Source organism: Asterias rubens, chromosome 2, assembly GCF_902459465.1.
Source record: "Asterias rubens chromosome 2, eAstRub1.3, whole genome shotgun sequence".
Taxonomy (NCBI): domain Eukaryota; kingdom Metazoa; phylum Echinodermata; class Asteroidea; order Forcipulatida; family Asteriidae; genus Asterias; species Asterias rubens.
The window spans coordinates 23,331,485-23,353,740 of record NC_047063.1 but is presented as its reverse complement, the minus strand read 5'-3'; the positions used below and the strand labels follow the sequence as shown (position 1 = coordinate 23,353,740).

At 39.3% G+C, this 22,256-nt stretch overlaps 2 protein-coding genes across 2 annotated transcripts; both read right to left on the bottom strand.

The window, feature by feature from the left end:
* Nucleotides 1-934: 934 nt before the first annotated feature.
* LOC117305563 (gastrin/cholecystokinin type B receptor-like) lies at nucleotides 935-2,128 on the bottom strand. Its single transcript, XM_033790449.1, has one exon. The coding sequence runs from the start codon at nucleotides 2,126-2,128 to the stop codon at nucleotides 935-937; it is 1,194 nt and encodes a 397-aa protein (XP_033646340.1).
* Nucleotides 2,129-5,532: 3,404 nt separating this feature from the next.
* Nucleotides 5,533-22,066, bottom strand: LOC117306760 (probable imidazolonepropionase). The gene is made up of 8 exons (XM_033791254.1): nucleotides 21,816-22,066; nucleotides 19,333-19,439; nucleotides 17,091-17,155; nucleotides 15,368-15,645; nucleotides 14,412-14,637; nucleotides 10,767-10,985; nucleotides 8,506-8,666; nucleotides 5,533-7,770 (listed from the first exon to the last, which is right to left on the bottom strand). Exons 1-8 carry the CDS (start codon nucleotides 21,968-21,970, stop codon nucleotides 7,689-7,691), a joined length of 1,293 nt encoding a protein of 430 aa, XP_033647145.1. The 5' UTR covers nucleotides 21,971-22,066; the 3' UTR covers nucleotides 5,533-7,688.
* Between the last annotated feature and the right edge of the window lie 190 nt (nucleotides 22,067-22,256).

Here is a 22,256-nt window from a genome sequence, read left to right as displayed (position 1 = left end):
GCTGTTTTTGACTCTCGGCTGAAAAAGCCGCGCGGCCGGGTGCATTTTTGACTCGAGTTATTTATAATTAAATGCGAATTTTGAGAGTTAAAAGGTTATTAACCGGTATCTACGATGTCTATTTGGCCATAAAAATGTTATAGTTGAAATATTGAGGTAATCCTTTATTGGCTCTTTAAGGAATGATTTAAGGCCCAGGGATCAGGGGGTAATAACGTTGGAGCGCCATTGCGTGACGGACCTGAGCGCCATATTAAAGCCATTATTATAGGTTTTCCCGGAAAAAATCCATTCATTTTAATTCCTGGCTCAAAAAGGAGTAGTTTCACTAGTTTAGCATTCACTGGTCAAATCAGATTATTAATTTTCACTAGGCCGCTAGAATGATTCAATTGGTCTGCGCACTCAAAATGACATACCGTACAAACATTGGGAGAACAAAAAGGCTTCCTCGGTTTGCATGCACTATTCACAAATGTGGCAATCCCAATCCTTGCCTATGATATCAAAACTGGTGACTATACTCAACATTGTGTATACAGATTATTTATATTGATATTTATTTCAAATTATTATTACTTTCCAAAGAGAGTGTTTTATATAGTGTGTTTGCTTCCCTATGTGACTGGATTAACAGGCTTTCGAGCTACAGTGTTTAAATATACTTTTGTTGATCCTGGCCATCACATTAGGGTTGTTTTATCATTTCCTGTGCCCTTATTGTTTTTCTAGCTTTGTATTTACTTTTGTACATGTACTTATATTATCTATTTGACATACTGTCTGCTTGTATTTGTAATTGTTTAATGGCCAAATAAAGAATAAGAATAAGAACTAATTGGAAAACGAATAAAACATGTCTTTGTTGTTTACAAGATAATCAATCGGTAGTACTTTTTTCCGGGAGGCCAATCAAATTCAGTTTGACATTTCGTTACTTACATAGGTTACTATTAAGCACCTCTTTGCACTCTTTTCTAAACCGTCTATTTGCAAGTCCGTAAATAAACGGATTGACAGCGTTATTCAAGAAGAAAAGCACTCGTATCTCATTCATGACTATGTAGAACAGAGGGTCGACATAAATACCCTGGTCTTCACCCGCATCGGCGTTCACAACTGCTATCATGATCCAGTGCGGCAGCCACAGTAGAAGGAAAACAACGCTGGCCACGAACAACATCACGGTCGTCTTACGCTGAAGGGCTGCGTTGGTATCCACCTTTTTAGCTTGGCGCTGTTTGACGGGATTCAGACGAGGTTTGTTCCCGTCACTCGCCGCCGTGTGACGAAACGCTTCAGGCTTCTTCGGTGGTCCTTGTGGGGCGGTATCCTCTCTGGCAGGACTATGTACAGTGGATGGTTGAGATGTATCATGGTGGGGTACGGAATTGAGACATTTAGATTCAGTCTTGACTGTGTCTTTACCTGGTTGTCCACGAGTAGGCTCTTTGGACGAAGAAGCAACTTGCAAGCTAGAAAGATTCGCTGCATTTGCAGAAGACATAATGCCGACTCGGACATGTCTACGGATGGTCATGAACACTTTGGTGTAACATACTCCAATAATCGATGGAGGAAAAAAAAAAAAGCTCATGCGAGCCAATGATGCCAAGTTCGCAGACGGAGTAGGCGTTCTGCCAAGCTGCTGGGCGAATTCAGGAACGGACATCACGGCCCCGAAGATAAATGAAATCACGACCGCTATTTGTCCCCGTCTGAGGGTAAAGAACCGCCGTTGCGGACGGCATATGCAGTCGTAGCGATCCAATGCAATCACTGAAGTGATCGTAATGGAAGCCATGGCCGACCCGCTCGCTATTTTCTGGGTGATCGTAATGGCTTGCTGCATCCCTACTATCTGTTCTACAACGTCGATGATCTTTACCGAGCAAACGATACAGTCGGCCAAAGCCAGGCCCTGAATTAAAACGATGGTGCTGGTTTTTACAGTCTTCCTCCAGTAAACGCGTATGATGAGGAGGTTACCAGGAACGCCCAGTAGCACCACCAGTATCTCAACAACCACGCGGAAAACGCGTACATTTGAATTCTGTGGCTGACCGGCCTTTGGGAAAGCATCGTCTGCGGATAGTTCAGATGTATTCGCTGTGGGAAACATATCCATTGCTGCAGAAAGACAGGTCCAGAAATTCAGTTTGCTGTTAATAACGAATCGTTTATTTTCTTTGCTTTATTTTTGTGATGCTTCTTTAGTTCCTGACACAGAGGAACAAATTTCCTTGGAATAATTGTGGCATTTGTGAAAAACATTTTGCTTTTATGGACATAAAATAACAGATCCAGTTGCGTGACATCCTGTCTCATTTACATATGTCAGTTATTGTTTTTGGAACTCGACCATACCGACCAATGAAAAGGCAGGATAAGTATAACAAGGATGCTTTACAATATAAGTGCCTCTACGGGGTCTTTCACACAATGAAACAATGGACCCCTTATGCGGGATTTCTTTGTTCAACTTGGACCCCACACGGGAATTAGTTAGAAAATGGAATAAAAAACAACACTAAGCAGGACCCCACAAACTAATTCCATGGGGTATAGTGTGCGTGCGTTGAGGAGCCCTCACACACGCAACTTGTGTGTACTTTGGCCTGTAGGACTGACACGTCATAACTCTATGATTGCGAAACAACGCGCATCTAATTCAAACGAATACGATTATCCGTATCTAATAGATCTCAAGCATATGCTTGAGAAACCTCTTTAGTTGCAGATCTCTGGCGTGCCAAGCTCTCCGGGATGACGTAGCATGCTGTCGTTGCGGGCGTGAGTCTCCGGTGCTCTGCATGCATGCTGCACTGACCTCCCCCATACCCCTCCCCCTACCGCCACGAATAAATCTTCGAGACCTGTTTTGTTATCGAACGAGTGCTTTTTCGAGGGGCAACCCCAAACAAGTTTAGCCGAGTGCACCCCATCGAGAACGGCAGAGTGGATGTGGCGAGATAAATTAATGTACAGTGTATAATGGAAGCACAGGCGGGTATATACAACAATAGTGGGAGTAAAACCTCAGTGGTCCCACCAATCACAGAGGAAAGGGGAAATTTGATATTGTGTAGTCATTAATAATAAGCTCTGTAGGCATATTGTGTTTTTTCTTCAATTATAACTCCATACGATGAACCCATGGAAATTTAATTATTTATTGTCACCTCTATTATAACAGGAAGGTTGTCACGTTTTGGTAGAAACAACAGTGTTTATTACATAACCTTGTGGCTTTTCTGCTATGAAGCTTAAAGGGCCAGGGCACATCGGCTTTACTTGGAAGATCTTCTAGGAATGGAGAAGAACAGTCCTTCAAAGAAAACATCAAATTTCGCCGTTTTCGAGCTTTAAAAAAAAAGGTCACGTTAGAACCAAAGTGTGGTTCTAAAATATGACGCGAGTAAATATCTTCCTAGTAAGCCGATGTGCCCCTTTAAGCTTCATAGCAGAAGAGCCAAAGGTTTAATAAATCGATTTAAACTATTTTACTTCAATAGATCACCGATGGTCCTGTGGAACTTTCAACAACACCAATATTCGACAGCAAGGTTGTCACGTTTTGGTAGAAACAACGGTGTTTATTACATACTGCAGTTATTACATGCCCATTGTTGTTCAGAGATAATTATTTTGCCCGGGTAACGGGCGATTTCCCTTTTCTCTTGTATTTTCTTCACACAATTTCGAAAGTATTTTGGAAGCATTTCACTTCGAAGTTATGTGGTCACTCTGTACTGTATCAAGACTATGAGTTTTAAGCTTTAAAAAGCAAATAAAAGAAGCGCTATACTGTCAGTAATGGTTCGTAGATTGTGTACATTATGGATTATCATTGCGGTGGCCCAAGTAAGAAAACATGAGTATGTCATTGTCAAATAGTTTATTCCTCCATGGTCAAAATAACAAGCTTTAAATCATTTGAGAAAAAAAAAATAGAAAAAAAATAATGGAAACAATACTTTTTAAACCCAAAAGAAAGGGCAATCGACATTTTGAAATGCCCGTTAAAACGGCGAGTTTTTGAGAAAAAAATCCCACATTGTCGCCTTTTTGAAGAATTGGTGAAATCATGGAGCAATAATTGCTCCATGGTGAAATGAACATTCATGACAACCGTCATAAAAAATAATCGGTTATGTATTTCGAAGAAAACGGTGTGTGTGACAAACAGTAACAAGACAAATCGCAAATCAGTGCAATTATTAAGAAACACCTGTAATAATTCAGGAGGCCGGATGGCTGAAGATTGAACTTGAATATGCTTTTATTGCTGTAGCTCATTTACTAAGACAGTTGTGTGATGGCGTCGGTGGATTCAAGTAAGTTCAAGTAAGTTCAAGTAAAACATGGCCGCCTGCATACAACATTTACTTGTTACACACGGCCTCGTGAGGGCGCTCTTCTAATAACAAGCCGTATTACAACAATACCCACGAGTCAACAACTCAAAACTTACTGTAAACAACAATAAAATCTTACATGGAAAATTACAAAACAAACAAAAGTAAAATAAATTACCAGGCAAGGTGAATTTAGAAACAATATTAAAATAAATGTAAAAAACACACAACACAGGATTATACAGCATCACACTGCAGTTAAGCAGTTATGGTGGGTTATTTATTAACCTTTTACCAAAAGTCAAAATAAAGGGAAGACAGTATCCATCAACAAGATACGGTTCTAGAAAAACAAAATAAAATCTGAACTAAAAAAGTGTCAATCTCTACAACGGCAAATGTCGTGGGTTCGAATCTAAACCAAGTAATCTGTACACGTGTACTTGTTTTCACAGGACACGGCTAAGTTCACATTAATAACAAACAACATCATTGATGTTGTGTCAGGGATTTCGTGCCTACTCATATATTTCAAATATTTGTAAGAACCCTAAAAAATCATTCTTGCACATCAATGTACATGTATTTCAGACAGTGATATGCTACTGGTATCAACTTAAGTAAAGTATTTCATTGAATAATATTTCAAGGGAAGTCTTCCATCATTACCTTCTGTAAACCCTGTAAGTTATTTGTAAATCTGTGAACTTTTAATGTTTGTTCTGTTCAGTGGACACTATTGGTAACTACTCAAAATAATTATTAGTATAAAACTTCACTTGGTAACGAGTAATGGGTAGCCCACCTTGTTGAGCTGTTAATGGCTCCGCTTTTAACATCGGTCTCATCACTGTCGCCATTACATGCGACAGTGATGAGATCGATTTTAAAAGCGGAGCAATTAACAGCTCAACAACGTGGGCTAGAGTAATGGGGAGATGTTGATAATATACAACATTATGAGAAACGGCTCCCTCTGAAGTAGTTTTCGAGAAAGAAGTAATTTTCCACAAATTTTATTTCGTGACCTCATAGATTTAGAATTTTTGGTCTCAAAATCAAGCATCTGAAAGCACACATCTTCGTGTAACAAGGGTGTTTTTTCGTTGATTAATTATCTCGCAACTTCGATGAACGATTTAGCTCAAATTTTCACATGTTTGTTATTTTATGCATATGTTGAGATACAGCAAGTGAGAAGACTGGTCTTTGACAATTACCAATAGTGTCCAGTGTCTTTAACATAAGCTGAGAGGGGTTGGGGAAAACAAGAGATTTATTTTCTTGTTATACAAAATTGTCACACTATATTTCGAGTCATTTAAGTTATCAAGCATTACATTTCACAAAATAGCACACCAAATTGTGCATTGTTTTCATCTTTTAAAAGTAGCGTAATAAATGGGGACATGAGGTGTCCTTCTGAAATCTGGACATTTCAGATCAATAATTTACCAATAATAAACTGTAACATTTATTAAAAACGTTTTCATGTGATATTTTCAAGGGTTTTATAACTATAATTTTATTCTATTTACACAATATATTTGTGTTTGGCAGTACATCCACAATAGATCATTTTATAAAATATAGAGAATGGCACAAGAGCACTGGAAAGGGGTCTTTGTTGAGAAAAATGCGATCGAAGATTTAGTTTTAATTGACCAGAAGTGACCCCTGAAATATGCTGCACCCACTGGAGCCCCTATTTGTTTCTTCACTGTTAATATTGCACACAAGTTGACTGAGCAGAAGATAAACATCTTGATTAAAAATTTGGGATGCATGCACCACAGAGTAACAAACTAGTTAATTACCCCATGCATGCATGAACAAAGTTCACAGCTGAAAGCTGAGCACACATTTCAGGAAAATATTTACAAATTGCAAGTATGAGGAAGTGTTTTTGGCTTGTAACCTTTTAGTGGTAATAAGTGAAATTTGAAACATGACGTCATTGTATTTAAAAAACAAATGGATCTTTACAATCCAATGGGGAATTGTTCATCAGTCAAACAAGGCCATTTCAATTGAATACTATCTACAGTACACAAATGTTGAGACAAATTTTTTCCTCTCAGAATGATGTCATCAGGGCCCAATTTCAGGGCTCTGCTTACCAACAAATTCTGTGCTAACAATTGCTTACATGCAAGCCCCCAATTTCTGCGCTAGCCTTGTAAGCGTAGAATGCCTAGTTACGTGGAGTATGCACGCGCAGAAACCAAAAATCACTGCTAACCCGTGAAGTCTGCTTGCCGTAAGCACAGACGTCCGTACAGGGTAGTCCAACAAACCAATAGCCTAACAATCACAAACAGTGGGTAACCAATCACAGCAGGGCACCAATCACAGCAGGGTACCAATCACAAGCCGTTTGAATAATTATTATAGCTGATAAACTGTTTCTATTCAGCAACATACTGTATGTTCTGTGCTTAGTCAACTTCCGTACAGGGCAGTCAAACAAACCGATAGCATACCAAACACAAACAGTGGGTTACCAATCACAGTGGGTTACCAATCACAGCAGGGTACCAATCACAGCAAGGTACCAATCACAAGCCGTTTGAATAATTATTATAGCTGATAAACTGTTTCTATTCAGCAACATACTGTAAGTTCTGTGCTTAGTCAACTTCCGTACAGGGCAGTCAAACAAACCAATAGCATACCAATCACAAACAGTGGGTAACCAATCACAGCAGGGTACCAATCACAAGCCCTTTAAATAATTATTATAGCTGACAACTGTTTCTGTTCAGCAACATACTGTATGTTCTGTGCTTAATCAACTTTCGTACAGGGCAGTCCAACAAACCAATAGCATAGCAAACACAAACAGTGGGTTACCAATCACAGCAGGGCACCAATCGTAAGCAATTTGAGTATTAAAGCTGGTAAACCGTTTCTGTTCAACATCGTATATCCATTGCTTAGTTAACTTCCGTACAGGGCAGTCCAGCAAAGCAAAAGGATACCAAACACAGCGAGGCAAAAATCAAAACCAATTGGACTAAATAACTTGGAAAACTTTTTCTGTTTAGCATTGGTAAACTTTTTCAGTTTGTAGCAGCATACGCTTTGTCCTACGCTCAGTAAAATCCCCACATGACAGCTCAGCAAACCATTAGAAGACTCATCTCTTCATGAAGACCCTGGAACCAACCTCAACCTGTTTTTCCAAAGCAAGTTTATGCTCTATAAAGCGTCACACTAAAGATCTGAAGGTCCCTGGTTCAAAGCCGGGACAATCCAGGACTCAGAATGCCAGTCCTCTGGTGTTTTTGTTAATAGCAGCTCTCAAAAATTGAATAGAGGGCGGGTTCTTTAGCGGACTACATCTCCTCTCTTGATGACATGTTTGATCAGATTCGCATGGTTGCCCAGCTGGTAAATCAAATGCTCCCATCTACAAAAAAAAAACACAAAACAATACAACAATTTACTTCATAGTATTGTTTGAAGCTTTGCATGGTGTGGATAAAAAAGAAAAAACTATGAATAAATAGCAAACTTGCAGGTACAACCATGTGTAAATCTTCTTTGTCATTTGTGGGAGTGTTGGCTCTGAAAAGAGCCAGTGTGGTCTCGACGTTTCGAACAGTAACCTCTGCTCGTCTTCAGGAGAATTTACTTCATGGTTTGATGGCACCTCAGTGAAAAAGTTGCATCAATTGACTGCGACAAACATGCTGGCTTAATCACTCATATTAAACACAATTTAAGTGCATTAAATAATCAAAGCAACATTTGAATCACAGCCACCCGAGAACATTGTGAAATTTCACTAAGGCACACATATAGGCCATACTGGCTAAAATGTACCTTCTCAATTGAAACCTCAATTTAGGAGGTGGATCCCCTGAATCGATGGTTTCATCTATACTTCAACCAAAGATTACAGATGCTTAACTGAAGCTTTGTCTACATGTAATTGGAGTGTGAAATACACATGGGCGCCATTTCAGCAAGAGTATGTTTTGTTTCCCATTGCTAGGTATGTATCGTCTGCACTGATTTGCATTAATCTGTTGTTGTACCAAAAGAGTTACTTGCCGAAATGGCGTCCAATGGGATTTCACATTTCAGATAAAGTTCTACATCTTGCGCCTTTTGCGTTCTATAATCAGTGACTTCAACTCACCTTGGTGCATCAATGATGATCATGTCACCGACCTTGCCGACCTCCAGTGACCCGTGGGTCATTGATTTACCGAGGGACGCAGCGGCGTTGATTGTTGCTGCTACTAACGCCTCGTCCATGGTCATTCTGAGATTCACGCAGGCAAGGTGCATTACTAGAGGCTGAAAGAATAATGAGGAACACGTTGGAAGTTTGCTAATACTTTTTTTTTATCCCAAAACAGAAATCCCTCTCAAAAGATTTGTGAAAAGTCTTCATTGCAAATAAACTATGAAACTAACTTGGATTACACAAAGAAACTTTACTTTTTCATATAACTGAGAAAAAGGAGCGTGTATAAACAAACATGAAACTATTCAAAAAAATAAAAGCTAGGTCCTGAGAAAAAATACACTACATGTTTAGTCCTGAATTTATGCTAAACATCATAATAAACATCATAATAGATAACAGTACAAAACCTACATGAAAACAATGAATCAATCAATGAGTATACTGAGTATACAATTATTTGTCTATAAATGAAGCAATGAAGAAGTCAATAAAATTATGAAGATACTTTTTTCAATAATTGTCATCATGCACATAATCAATAAATGAATGAATGAGTCAGTAAATCAATCCCAAAAGATGTCAATTAGTTTATCAGTAAGCCAAAACATCACGCACCAAAACAAAATGTACATTGTACCAACTATCAGTTAAAGGCAGTGGACACTATTGGTAATTGTCAAAGACTAGCCTTCACAGTTGGTGTATCTCAACATGTGCATAAAATAACAAACCTGTGAAAATTTGAGCTCAATCGGTCATCAAACTTGCGAGATAATAATGAAAGAAAAAAACACCCTTGTCACACGAAGTTGTGTGCGTTTAGATGGTTGATTTCGAGACCTCAAGTTCTAAATCTGAGGTCTCTAAATCAAATTCGTGGAAAATTACTTCTTTCTCAAAAAACTATTGCACTTCAGAGGGAGCCGTTTCTCACATTGTTTTAACCATCAAACTCTCCCCATTACTCGTCACCAAGAAAGGTTTTATGCTAATAATTATTTTGAGTAATTACCAATAGTGTCCACTGCCTTTAAGTGATCAATGTATTCAATCAACTTAAACTTAATCAAAATAATGAGAAATGAGTGTTTGCTGTTGCAAACTGTTCAGCAACCAAAAGAACCTATGGCATAAAGGAAAACATGGTAAATGGCCTGACATTTGCACCCTTGCAAAGTTTGTTAGAAGGCATAAAATCAGAAAAAGGCTCTTCTAGAGTCGAAATGTCAGACCGTTAACTATTTTTTGTAACAATAAACTCAACACTGAGCATACAATTATTTGTCTATAAATGCAGCATTGAAGAAATCAACTAGATACTTTTTCAATCTCGTCATCATGCACATAATCAATAAATGAATAAATGAGTCAATTGATCAGTCAATAAATAAGTCAATCAAACAATGAAACAATAAAACAATTAATATAAATTTTATAGACCAATCACAGATTATAAATATATGATTCATTCAACTGCTCTTATAGTCATTATTGGCAAGTGTATCCTCATCACTTAATCAATATCATAAATTAATCAACATATGAATAAATAAACAAACAAATCAATCAATCAATCAATCAATCAATCAATCAAACCATTACAAAACAATATATAATCATTAGTCAATAAATGAACAAATGAGTTAAACAATCACTCAACTCAGTCACGTGGGGGTGTTTAAACGGTTGATAATGACCAGCTGGAGCTGTCTATAACCGGCTGGCTTCCACGTGTTGGTGTCGGGCTCGGTACGCCAATATTATCACGCGGAAGCTCAATTCATACATGTAGCTATTAGTAACAGCGCGTAATGTATTTCTAAGAGCGCGCGCGTAAACTATTTCTAAGCGCGCGCGTAATCTATTTCTTAGCGCGTACGCGTACACACAACCCACGCACATCAAACAGATTCTTCACAAAGTTTTTGAAACCAATACTTCAAACCTCAAGTTTTCAATTGTCAAAGTGTCTATAATCATATTTTTTTAACGTTTTTTAACAAAAGGGCATTTATGAATGGGAGTAAAAGAGTAGTGACTCGTTCTTAAACGTCCGTTTAAAACCTTGCAGGATCGTTGTTATGCGATAAAGGCCCTCGCCTTCAGCTCAGGCCTTTATCACACAGCAACGACCCTGCCTGTTTTAAAAGGCTGTTCAAGAACTCATTGCTACGCTTTTATTCCCTTATTTATTTTCAGGTACATACCATAGACAGGCAGAAGGCATTGGGGTTAAAGTCGCTGCCTAACGCAACGGGTACCCCGCTCTCAATCATCTTCCTGACAGGTGGGGGCTTAAGTCTCAGGATGTAGGCAGTGGTCGGGAGGATCACAGCAACGCAACCTGCCTCGGACATGGCTTGAATCCCTGCATCGCTTATCTCTTCAAGGTGACTGATGGCCGTGGCCTTCAAAGATGCTCCCATCTGATGTAAAGATAAAGGTTACATTAAGAGCTTGAAGGCTGAGTCACACTGCAGCGATAACGAAAAACGATAACGATCACGACGCAAAGAGAAGGCATTCTATTGGTTAAAATCGAGGGCGTGCATTTTTAAAGTTCTCGTTTTCGTTATCAGGCCTTAAAGGATTTGGGTACCTTTTCAAAATGTCCATAGATTTACATTAAACTTACAGGGTTTGAAGATAATGATAGTGGAAAGCTTCCCTTCAAATATTACTTACTGAGGTGCTGTAGTTTTTGAGAAATGGGTAAAACAATGTCATGAAAATACGTTTGTAAATAATAATAATTTTCGTCTCATGAGACGAAAATTATTTTCATGACATTGTTTTAATCATTTCCCAAAAACTACAGCACCTCAGCACGTAATATTTCCAGGGAAGCTTTCCCCTATTATTATCTTCAAACTGTGTCAGTTTAGTGTAAATCTGTGGACATTGTGTTTTTTGTCCTACAAAAGTTACATAATTTCCACATAAGAAAATTCTGACAGGTGCATAGCCACAATCATGGGTACACTTTTTATTACACCGACACTAATTAAACAACTGATAAATACTGAGTAACTCTTTGCAGATCTTGTAATTGACAAACTCAAGCACTTTGTTTTCATCATTGACACAGCAATTGTTAATTGATATAAAGTAAGATTGAGTTAACAGGTACAGTACATCATGTTTTTCGAACTGTTGTTCATAAAATGGAAAGGATCACACTGCTTGCAGAAGAAACACTTTGGTCACACAGTGGTCAAGTTTCTAATATTGGAAAAAAAGAAAATTATGCGGACAGGAAAGTGTAAATGTTTCAGGAACTTTCTCCTGAAGACGACCAGAGCGTAATGATTGAACTGAAAGAATCAAGAAAGATGCAAAATAAAAGTCATATCTTTACAGAGTCTACTGTTGTTGAGACAACAGCTGCGCCTAATAACCTGTCACAGTATTTTCATCATAAATATCAACTCCATCCACGCTGTGCTTGTTCATAGTGGGTACCAAGCAAATGTGGCCATGAGGGCAGCATTCAATCGGAGAGCGGACAACAATAACAAATCATAAAGTTGCTTGCAGGCTTCCGTGGAGATTTTCAACATACTTTTCAGGGCGGGAATGCACCATTAAAGAAAGAGACACCCTTGAGCAATGCGAGGGTTTCTCACAGTATACAATTGTTGCACGCTGTGACGTGATCCAGGCCTGACGGGATCCATGGCGTTTTGTACAGCTGAGCGAAGCCGAGGGTGCCATTTCACCCAGAGGGTGTACAAAACCTATGGACCCCAGTCCCAGTAGGCAACAATTGTTTAGTTATACCTTGGTAACATGATTATTCTTCTTCTCATCAAAGTTATGTTGTCATCTTTAAACATTATTACCAACAAGTACGCACAGTTTAAAATGCAGACGAATAGTTGTTCAACTAAGACAAAACTCTTCAAAGTTCCCTCGAACCCGCGGCCGTTTCGTACTAAGCACTGGAAATCGAACAATGCTTGGAACAATCAAGGTAATGTACACTGGTTAACAAACCTCATGTTACCCGCCGCGCTGTGCAGCCATGGTACATGCATTTTTGTTGCAAATCACGTGATTGGTTCTCAACCAATCAAACTTCACAATTTGTTACCAAGTTATAACAATACGTACTTTTGAGAATCCTTGGGCTGTAATTACATGTACCATATTGGAAAGGTTTAATACATGTAGCTGTTATCCCCACAGCAGTACTTTATCTACCATGGGGATATTAAACAGTTATTGAAACCCTTCAAATAAGGTAATTACAGCACAAGGATTTTCAGAAGTACATCAAAAAGGTAACACGGATAACCGTGGAATTGCCCCCTTTTCCAAACAGTAGACTTAAATGAACCATGCACTACCCAGTAGTGCTGCTGAATGCCCCAAGCAGATTGACTGCTCCATTCATTAGGTTTAACACAAGTAATTTAATGTAAACACACCCACTCACTAAAAAGGATGTATACTTTTCAGAGTTTTTGTGCCAAAACTCTTTACTGGAGCTTTCCCATAGTGTGTTGATTTCTAATAACCGGAGGCATTTCAGATAATTTTGCAGGAAACTTACAAATAATAATAACAAAGACGTGTAATGCGAACATATACACCCTGCTGCGTGTCCAAGGCGCACCGTAAGACCCAAAACAAATTAAAGAAAACAGACACAACTTAACTAAATTATTCCTTTAAAGCCTGTGACACGAGAAGAGATTTGAATTTTGTGGTACAAAGACAAGATCTACGATTAAGTGGTAGAGAGTTCCAGATGCGTGGCATAGCTGAAGTAAAAGACCGGTCACCCCAGGAGTGTCGAGACTTGGGTTCATTGAGAAGAATCATGGAAAAACCATCTTGTTGTGTAACGCACAAAAAAGGACCTAGTGCTTTGATCAAGAAGAGAAGGGGTTCTTTCTGGTGTTCCTTGTTTGATCGGCAGCATATTGCGCCACAGCACCTTGTAAACCGGCAGCATATTGCGCCACAGCACCTTGTAAACCAATACATGGTGCCATGTTAAAGGTGTAGGTCTCATAATTTAAACATAGTCCCACACAATTTGCAGGAAACCACTGTGTGTTAAAGCACCTTGAGCGTCACTGAGTGACGAATATGCGCGCTATATAAGATAGATGCCACTATAAACGATAATACCGGCTGAGACACAAATTACCGGTACACAATTTCTGTTTTTTTTTTGTTTTTTTTTTTGGGGGGGGATCATTACCAATGTATGACCCTACCTTTAAATGCACTGGACACAGTTGGCAAATGTCTAAGACCAGTATTCTCACTTGGTGTATCCCAATTTATGCATAAATAACACATATGTGAACATTTGGGCTCAATTGCGCATTGAATTTGCAAGAGAATAATGAAAGAAAACACACCCTTGTTGTATTACTTTGTGTGCTTTCAGATGCATAATAAGTGTCTTCAGCTGAAGTCTAACATTATTTGAGTGAGAAATTACCTCTTTCTCAAAAACTATGTTACTTCAAAGGGAGTAGTTCCTCATGTTTATACTATCAACCACTCTCCATTGCTCGCTACCAAGTCATTTTTAGGCTAACAATTATTTTTGAATATTAATTTTGGTTTTTACCCATACACCGATGTGTGTTAGCACTGTATACTCAGTACTTTCCCCGAGTCCTGTGAAAAATATCACCAGCATGTTACAGGGTGGGATTCGAACCCACGACCCTGCAATTCTAGAGCAGTGTCTTACCGACTAGACTACGAAGTTGCCCAGTAGTTAGAGGCAGTTCAAATCCTATGTTTTGGCAGCGGGTACCGCAATTATTTTTGAGTAATTACCAATAGTGTCCAGTGCCTTTAAGTTGCAAGACAGGAGGATTTCATACCTCGGCAGATCCCAGTGAGCTCAACTCATCGCCATGGAAGTTAATGGTGAGGCCGATCTTCACTCCCGCCTCCAAGATCCGTCTGCTCTGGTCCACATCAAACACCCCTCGCTCACAGAAGACGTCAATGTTATCCACTTGGATCTCTCCACTCTGGACTAGGGTCTGAAGCTCTGGTATCTGCTTGTTGATAACATCTGCTGTGGCCTCCTCTGAAGTCATGCCCCTGGGAACAAGTTCAATTCAATTCAACTCGACATTTATTTTATTTCCATGTTTTTTATATGGAACAAAGAAAACTTGACCCGAGTGGGACTCGAACCAACAACCTCTAGATTAACTTGCCAACGCTCTACTAAATTTTTCTTTGTTCAAACCCCAAATTATCTAAAAATTTACCCAGTCAGTTTCCCTTGTTGATTACTTTGATATCTGAAACAAAAGTCGCATCCCCTTAAGGGGCCGCTTCCCAGGTTGTATCGTAATTTGGATGTGATCACTGGCTCCACAGCAGTTAATAGTTGTGTGGCTTCTGAGATATACTGACAAATAGGGAGACCGCCAAAAGAGGGCTAGATAGCTCAGTTGGTAGAGCCCGCACATGCCACTCTAGTAAATTTTTCTTTGTTCAACCCCAACGATGACTAGAGCAAGCTAGTCGAAATGTCGAGACCAATTCAAGAACTGACTCGGTAGTGCAGTTAATACCGATCTAGTCCCAGCCAATTTTCTATACCTTCCGCCCGGGTAGTAGCTAAAAAGCAGAGAAGTTTCCCAAACATTTGATAAATCTACTCCGGGGTAGCAGAATAAAGACAGACTTTTCTCTTAGAACAAACTCTACCTGGCGAGTAGATACACAAATGGTGTTACCGCAAACCAAATATATATTGAAACCTCAATATGCATTGCCTTAAATCCCAAACCCAGAAATGGTTATGATGATTAAGACTTACTTGGGCACGGAGTGCGCCCCACAGAATGTGCTGGAGATCTCGATGGGCAGCTCCTTCCTAGCTCTATCCAACACCTTCAGCATCTTCATCTCTGTTGCCGTTTCTAATCCGTAGCCGCTCTTGCATTCCGCCAGGGTCGTCCCCGCGTGCAGCATCCCTTCAAGACGAGGTTTCAGAAGGTTGAAGAGATCTTCCTCTGAGGCTGAGCGAGTGTGCTGGACGGTGAAGCCGATACCCCCGCCGGCTTTATGGACGTCCATGTACGTTGCACCAGCAAGCTATCAAATGGTAAATTCAAAGCTCAAACATGTCAATATCCTGCTTATTTATCTGAACTTGTTCACCATTATTCCCCTAATCAGACTTTACGATCTTCTCGTCAGTAACTGCTTTCAACTACAAGAGCTTCTTCCATTGTTTTATGGCCACAGATCATTTACTTACGCCACAAGGTTGAGTAGTCTTCCTGTGCATATTCACCAGGCTAGTTCTTTACAATGTTTTAAGTCTCTTTTAAAAACTCATTTGTTTGCTCTCTGCTTACTTGTGTTGTATCTTTCACTCATTGTACATTTTTTCCTCCTTATGTGCTTCTAAATAGGCTTTTGGCATTAGGTGCTTTACAAAAATCTTTTAATATTATTAATATTATTCAAAATATCCCAATTATCACGTACCCGATTCACCGGAGGTCATTACTAGATAAATCTTGGTTACGTAATCTTCAGGAGTCCGATTAATAATAATAATAATAATAAGGAAAATTTATATTGCGCATGTATCCACCTAATAAGGTGCTCCTCGTATTTCACACAAGATGCAATTTAAAGGGTAGGTATACCTTTGGTTTTTTGAGCTGTTTGATTGTTCTAATCCTATATAAATATGTACAATAAAACTGATCTGCGAAAATCTTATTTCAAAAGATGATCGAATTTTTGAGATAACGCTGAAAATCAGGAATGATTACATCCACGCAGGCAGAATAGTCCGTAATGGAATACAATGAAATAAGGCCCCGGTCATTGCCCCAACCCCCTGGTAAAAAATGTATCAAAGTCTAGGGTTTTTTTTAATGGGATCAATTCAATTGAATTTATTGTTCTTTCATGTTGTTTGTCACTGAATATTAATTTATATTCCTCAGAACATGACAATTTTCAAGACGATAAACTACGTCAAACTAAAATAATTAAATAAACCAAAGTCCCACCCATGTAAAACTCCATTTGTTGGGACCACAGAGGTCCCATACAGTCGAATAAGTGCAAAACTTGCAAGCTATTGCCCCATCTCATGGTCATTGCCCTTATATTCCCTGGTCATTGCCCTACTCCCTGCTCAATGCCCCCATCTCCTGGTCATTGCCCCCATCTCCTAGACTTGATGACAAGTTGACAGGCGATGCCTATTTTTCTGCCTTTCATGCAACAGTCACAGTGCGATGTTACACATGCAACAGTCGTAGGTAGCGCGAGGCACACACATACTGGGATCGAGGGTGTGTGTATTGTCCCTGTAGCTACACCGCGCTGTAACTACACACCGCGCTTAACAATTAGCGTCTTGACTTTAAGACTGCTACCCCCCTCCACGTTATTGTCTCAAACCCCAAAAGAAATTCAATTTCCCTTATGGAGGGGCTATTACTACGAAAAATCTATCTGCCCTTAAAAAAAAAAAAAAAAGTGTTAGGTCTGACAATCATGGGAAATTACCCTACCTTCATAGCAAACTCATGAACACGATCTCCCGCCCACACAGGATGTGTATGGCCATCAACTAAGCCTGAGGGTAGTAATTAGACAAATGTGTAGAGATTAGACACAAACAAGCATGAAAAAAAAAGGGTCTCATTTGTTAAAAATACGTCAGTGCAAAAAGTACCTGTAATTGTATATTGGGGAAATTAGCCACAATGCCAAAAGGCTTATTTTGATTGGTCTTAGAGGGATACTAGAATTTGTGGTGCACTGCTTGTGCGTGCTTTAACTGGCAGCTTAAAATTTAAACTACCTGTCAATTACAGAGATTTAACACAGGAGAAAACTAGTAAGGTTTAATCAAATAAAAAATTCACAATCAGTAATTTGTCAAAGGATTTGGGTGTTTTTAGTAGCACACAATGTCCGCATATTTACATTAATTGCCGAGGGCCTTAGGTGCTGTAAATTTTGAGAAAAGAGTAAAACAAGTCACACAAAGAAAACAAATTCTCAGCAGGACGAACAATTATCTTAGCATGTAGACATATTAACCAGTTGTAACTGGTAAATTATACGTTTTACATGCTAAAACTGAGAGGAAAACTACTTTTGTGACATTGTTTTAAGCATTTAAAAAAAAAAAAACACCTCAGCGAGCACTTTTTTAAGGGAAGCTTTCATTATCTTTAGACTGTGTACTTTAAGTGTAAACCTACATGTACATTTATGGACATTGTGTTTAAAACACAGGGCACTGCTACAATGTAGTAGTCGTAGGGTTAAGTAGAATAAAAATACAGAATCAATCATTTGTTAACCCACCCCCCCCCCCCCCCATATGCTGATATCACCATTGGTTTTAAGGAACATGTTGCCTTGGATCAGTCGAGTTGGTCTTTGAAAACCATATGGTCATGATGGTTAGAAAGATGTTGTAAAAGTAGAATACAATGATCCACACAAACATGCCTCGAAATTGCACGGTTTTCCTTTTACCTCGTCGACTATAAACACGGTCGGCCATTTATGGGAGTAAAATTTTTGACCCCAATAAATGGCCGACTATGTTAGTTAGCACAGTAAAAGGACAACCACGCAACTCCGAGGCAAATTTGTGTGAATCCTTGTATTCTACTTTTTAAACATCTTTCCAATCATATGCCTTTTATAAAAACGGTTACAAACGCTTTTTATAGACCAACTCATCCGATCCAAGGCAACATGTTCCTTTAACACTTGTAAAAGTAGAAACAACCAATAAATGAGATAAAATATAACAAACTTAAGTTTCAGGAAGGAAGTTTTTAATTTCGGGGGGGCAAAAATGTTCTTGAAAATGTCACCCCTGTTGGCCTGTATTGGCTTGTTTCTCCATACTGATATTTCCCCCGAAAATATCGGAATTATAAGCTTGATATAGCATCACATTTATTTGGTGCTTAGCAGTCAGCATACATGTAGTTGTAAGGGGATTCTTTGGCTGAGAGGTTGATGAAACCCAAATTTTACACAGAAAATAAAAAACATCAATTTCTGTTGCTGTCTCTGTCCTACTGTTTTCTCTTTTTTCTTGCAGTGCCGAATCTTTCATTTGGTTTTGACAAAATTTGGAAAGGACACTTTCCCCCGGCCTCCCTGGATCTTACCCCTATCTACCCCTTTTCACACTGTGTCTCTTATCCCAGTGGAATACAGCCCTGGGGCGGTCCTGGGGAGGCCCTGGTAGTATTTTTTACCCCAGGGTTACCCAGGCGCAGTTGCACATGTACATGTAGGTTCCTATTCCAAGGGGTTCCGGCTGCAAATTTCAAGAGTACCCCAGGGTTTGACCACTTTCCCCTACTCCAGAGCAGGGGTTGCTTTTCCCCAGGGTTGCCTCTGGGGAATAGAGTAGTGTGAACAGGGCTTTTATTATGGAAGTCGGGGGCCACAGTTGGGGAAAGAGCATAGAGTTATATATAAGAACTAGAGGGCGCACTGGTGATGCTGCTTGCACAAGCGCGATGGGACCGCAAGATGACAAGCGCGCCATTCTGTACGCGCGTTGAATATGAAATACACGTTTGAGTTTTTTTTTTGTAACGCTCACGTGATGCTGTTTGTTCAACTTACAAAATGGCCGCACAAACACACACTGTGAGTATGGCTGTTTTGTCAACTTAGAAAATGGTCGCCTGCGCGCATGCCGGGGCACGTATATAGGCCAGTGCGCCCTCTAGTTCTTATATATAACATAATGGGAAAGAGTATGTTACTCACCAGGAAGGACACACATTCCTTTGGCGTCAATAACGCGATCAAAACTAGCATCGCTGTACTTCTTCTCTATAGCAGACGTATAGTCAATATCAACGATGATGCCACACCTGGTCAAAGATATAATAAAAGTAAAAGTAGAAAAATCTCTTTAAAAATGTATCTAAAAAACTTGTTGACCAATTTTGTGATAAATAATAATAATAATAAAGATATTAATGAAGCACCAAGTTGCCATAACGACCTCAAAAGTGCTAATATAGGCTACATGTACAAAGATAAAAAATTACAAAGTTGCACTGGACTTTGCTTTTTTTCTAATGCTTAGCAGAAAGCAACTTGATACCTGAAACATATTATGTTTTTACCATTACACCAATGTGTTTTAAGCACTGTATACTCTGTACTTTCCCAGAGTTCTGTTAAAAAATCACTCGGGTGGGATTCGAACCAACAAACTTTGCCTTGCTAGAGCAGATGTTAAACCACTAGACCACCAAGCTAGCCCGGTGGCTAGAGGCAGTTCCAATTCTATGTGTTAACACCAGGTACCGGAACGATTTAGTATTGTACAAATTTGCATCGGGATAAGAATACAATTTGTTTTTACCCTTATATCAATATTAAGCATTAAATAACTGACATACAGATCCTTGTCATTTGATTGGTGGAACTCCGCTATCGTCTCCCATAACACAGACGATAGCGGACGAAACCAAAATAGTTCTTGGAGTAGTTTGCACCCAACCCCAACATCCCCAATCGATCATGACCTCACTAACTGAAAGTACAGAGCTACAGAAAGACATACACAGATTACAGAACTGGGCATCTAAATGGAATTCAATGTCTCCAAATGCTACTGTATGCACATAACGCATAAAAAGACACCACTCGCAACAAGCTACTCTCTCAACGGTCATGACTTGGACAACTTTATATCCCATACCTATTTAGGGGTACATATAAACAGTAACCTGACTTGGGCACAGCACATCGGCAAGGTACATGTAACTACAAAGGGAAACCAAATTTTAGGCCTCATAACTTAGAAATCTCCACAGCTGTTCCCCACGAGTAAAGGAAGCAGCGTACAAGACCTTAGTTCTCCCACGCCTGGAGTGTTGTGCTAGTATCTGGGATCCATTTCACACAAAAAACATAATCCAACTTGAGGCAGTCCAACGCAGAGCTGCAAGATTCGTTTCAAACAGATACACTAAGACCGATATAGTGTCTCTGCAATCATCTCAACTCTGGGCTGGAAACCTCTCGGGGAGCTCAGAATGGCTGCACGCCTATCCTTACTTTACAACCATACACCATAGAGCTGCAATAAATTCTGACCATCTAAATCAAAACCCAAACAAAATGACTGGAGTACAAACTCGTTCAACAAAATCAATATCCTTCATCAGAGTACCCGCAAACAAGAATTGCTACAAACACTCGTTCCTACCGAAAATACAGCAGAATAGAACCTCCTCCCAGCTGCTGTGAGAGAAGCTCCCTCACCTGATACATTCAAAAAAAGCCTACAGTCCTACACAACTTAAACCTGTATTATTATAATAATAAAATTAGTCCCCAGCAGTCAGCACCACACACCTGCAACGGGTCCTACTACTTGCCGTCAACTCGCCGTCAACTCACTTGCGCCGTCAACTCGCCGTCAACTCCTCCAATATACATTTAAAATCCACAAAAGAAGCATAGAACTGTAAAGTATCAGCTCAAAGAGAATTCGGGTAATTTTTAGGTCATATTTCGGAATAAAAATTGAGTTTTTTTCTCGTGAAAAAATTATCTCGCAGCAGCAAAACCGTCGGCCGCCATCTTGCTTTTTCACATTGATTAGTCTTGGCCCAAGATGTCAATGATTGGTACTTTTTTTTTTATCAACACAAACTCGTTTTTGTGAATGAATTTTTACCGAAAACCATGAGAAATATGTAGTTTAGCCCAGACTTAACACTTCCGTGCCCCTTTTATAGATTTTTCATGTAAATTTAATGAGTTGACGGCACGAAAATGAGTTGACGGCGAGTTGACGGCAAGTCGGCGAGTTGACGGCAAGTAGTAGTACCGCCTGCAACCTATACATCCCTACAGTGGGAGATTGATTGCAGTACAAACCAGATCCGGATCCAGATCAACAGGATCAACTTGATCCCAATGCTATTATGAAATGTCTTTGTTTTAACAAAAACATAATAATTATAAATAAAAATTAAAATATTTAAAATTAATTATTAATTAAATTAATTAAACATTTGTTAATTAATTTTTTTAAATAAATAAATGTTATGTTAACTTTTTTAGCTGAATATTTTTTGTTCATTTATGTGCACATTTTTAGCAAAGCCAATTCATAAAGTTTTGGCTATTCTTCATCAAGACCTCCCATTGAAGTGGTTGTCAATGATAAACAAGGTGACCTACATGATGTACAGTGACAGACTGAGACAGATGAAATTGAAACGTACAAATCAACAATGATGCTCACGCCCCCTCCTCCCTCCGCCTCCAATACTTCAACTCTAGACATCTCTGCGCCCCGGAGAACACGCTGGTTGCCATTGCAGACGACGGCTATCTGCTTGGCATTCTTGACCAGGAGTTTAAATGCGTTTCTGTTCATAATTAGTTATCAAAATATCACATTCACGAACAAAAACATAAACCGATTGAAATTTACGCCACCACTATGCACGTGTACATAGTGTTGTGTACCCAGTACCATATACGAACGTTGAAAAGTAAATCTTAAATCAATGACAGAGGTATCAGACTAAAACGAATTAGTCTGTATCCTCTCATCTGCGTATTTTAATCGCTACATTTGTTGTAAGTGAGTTCAGAAGCAAGACTGCATTACAGGAGTTAATTGTTTAGCTGCAACAAACAAACGAGCGTTTCAACAGTTG

What these genes read in the sequence shown, in the direction of transcription:
- LOC117305563 (XM_033790449.1), bottom strand. Translation starts at nt 2,128, where the DNA reads ATGGATATGTTTCCCACAGCGAATACATCTGAACTATCCGCAGACGAT.
- LOC117306760 (XM_033791254.1), bottom strand. Translation starts at nt 21,970, where the DNA reads ATGAACAGAAACGCATTTAAACTCCTGGTCAAGAATGCCAAGCAGATA. An exon ending in GTGAGCATCATTGTTGATTT is followed by an intron (nt 19,440 to 21,815) that starts GTACGTTTCAAT and finishes ATCTTTGACCAG; the next exon opens with GTGTGGCATCATCGTTGATA. An exon ending in ATCATCATTGATGCACCAAG is followed by an intron (nt 7,771 to 8,505) that starts GTGAGTTGAAGT and finishes TTTTTTTTGTAG; the next exon opens with ATGGGAGCATTTGATTTACC.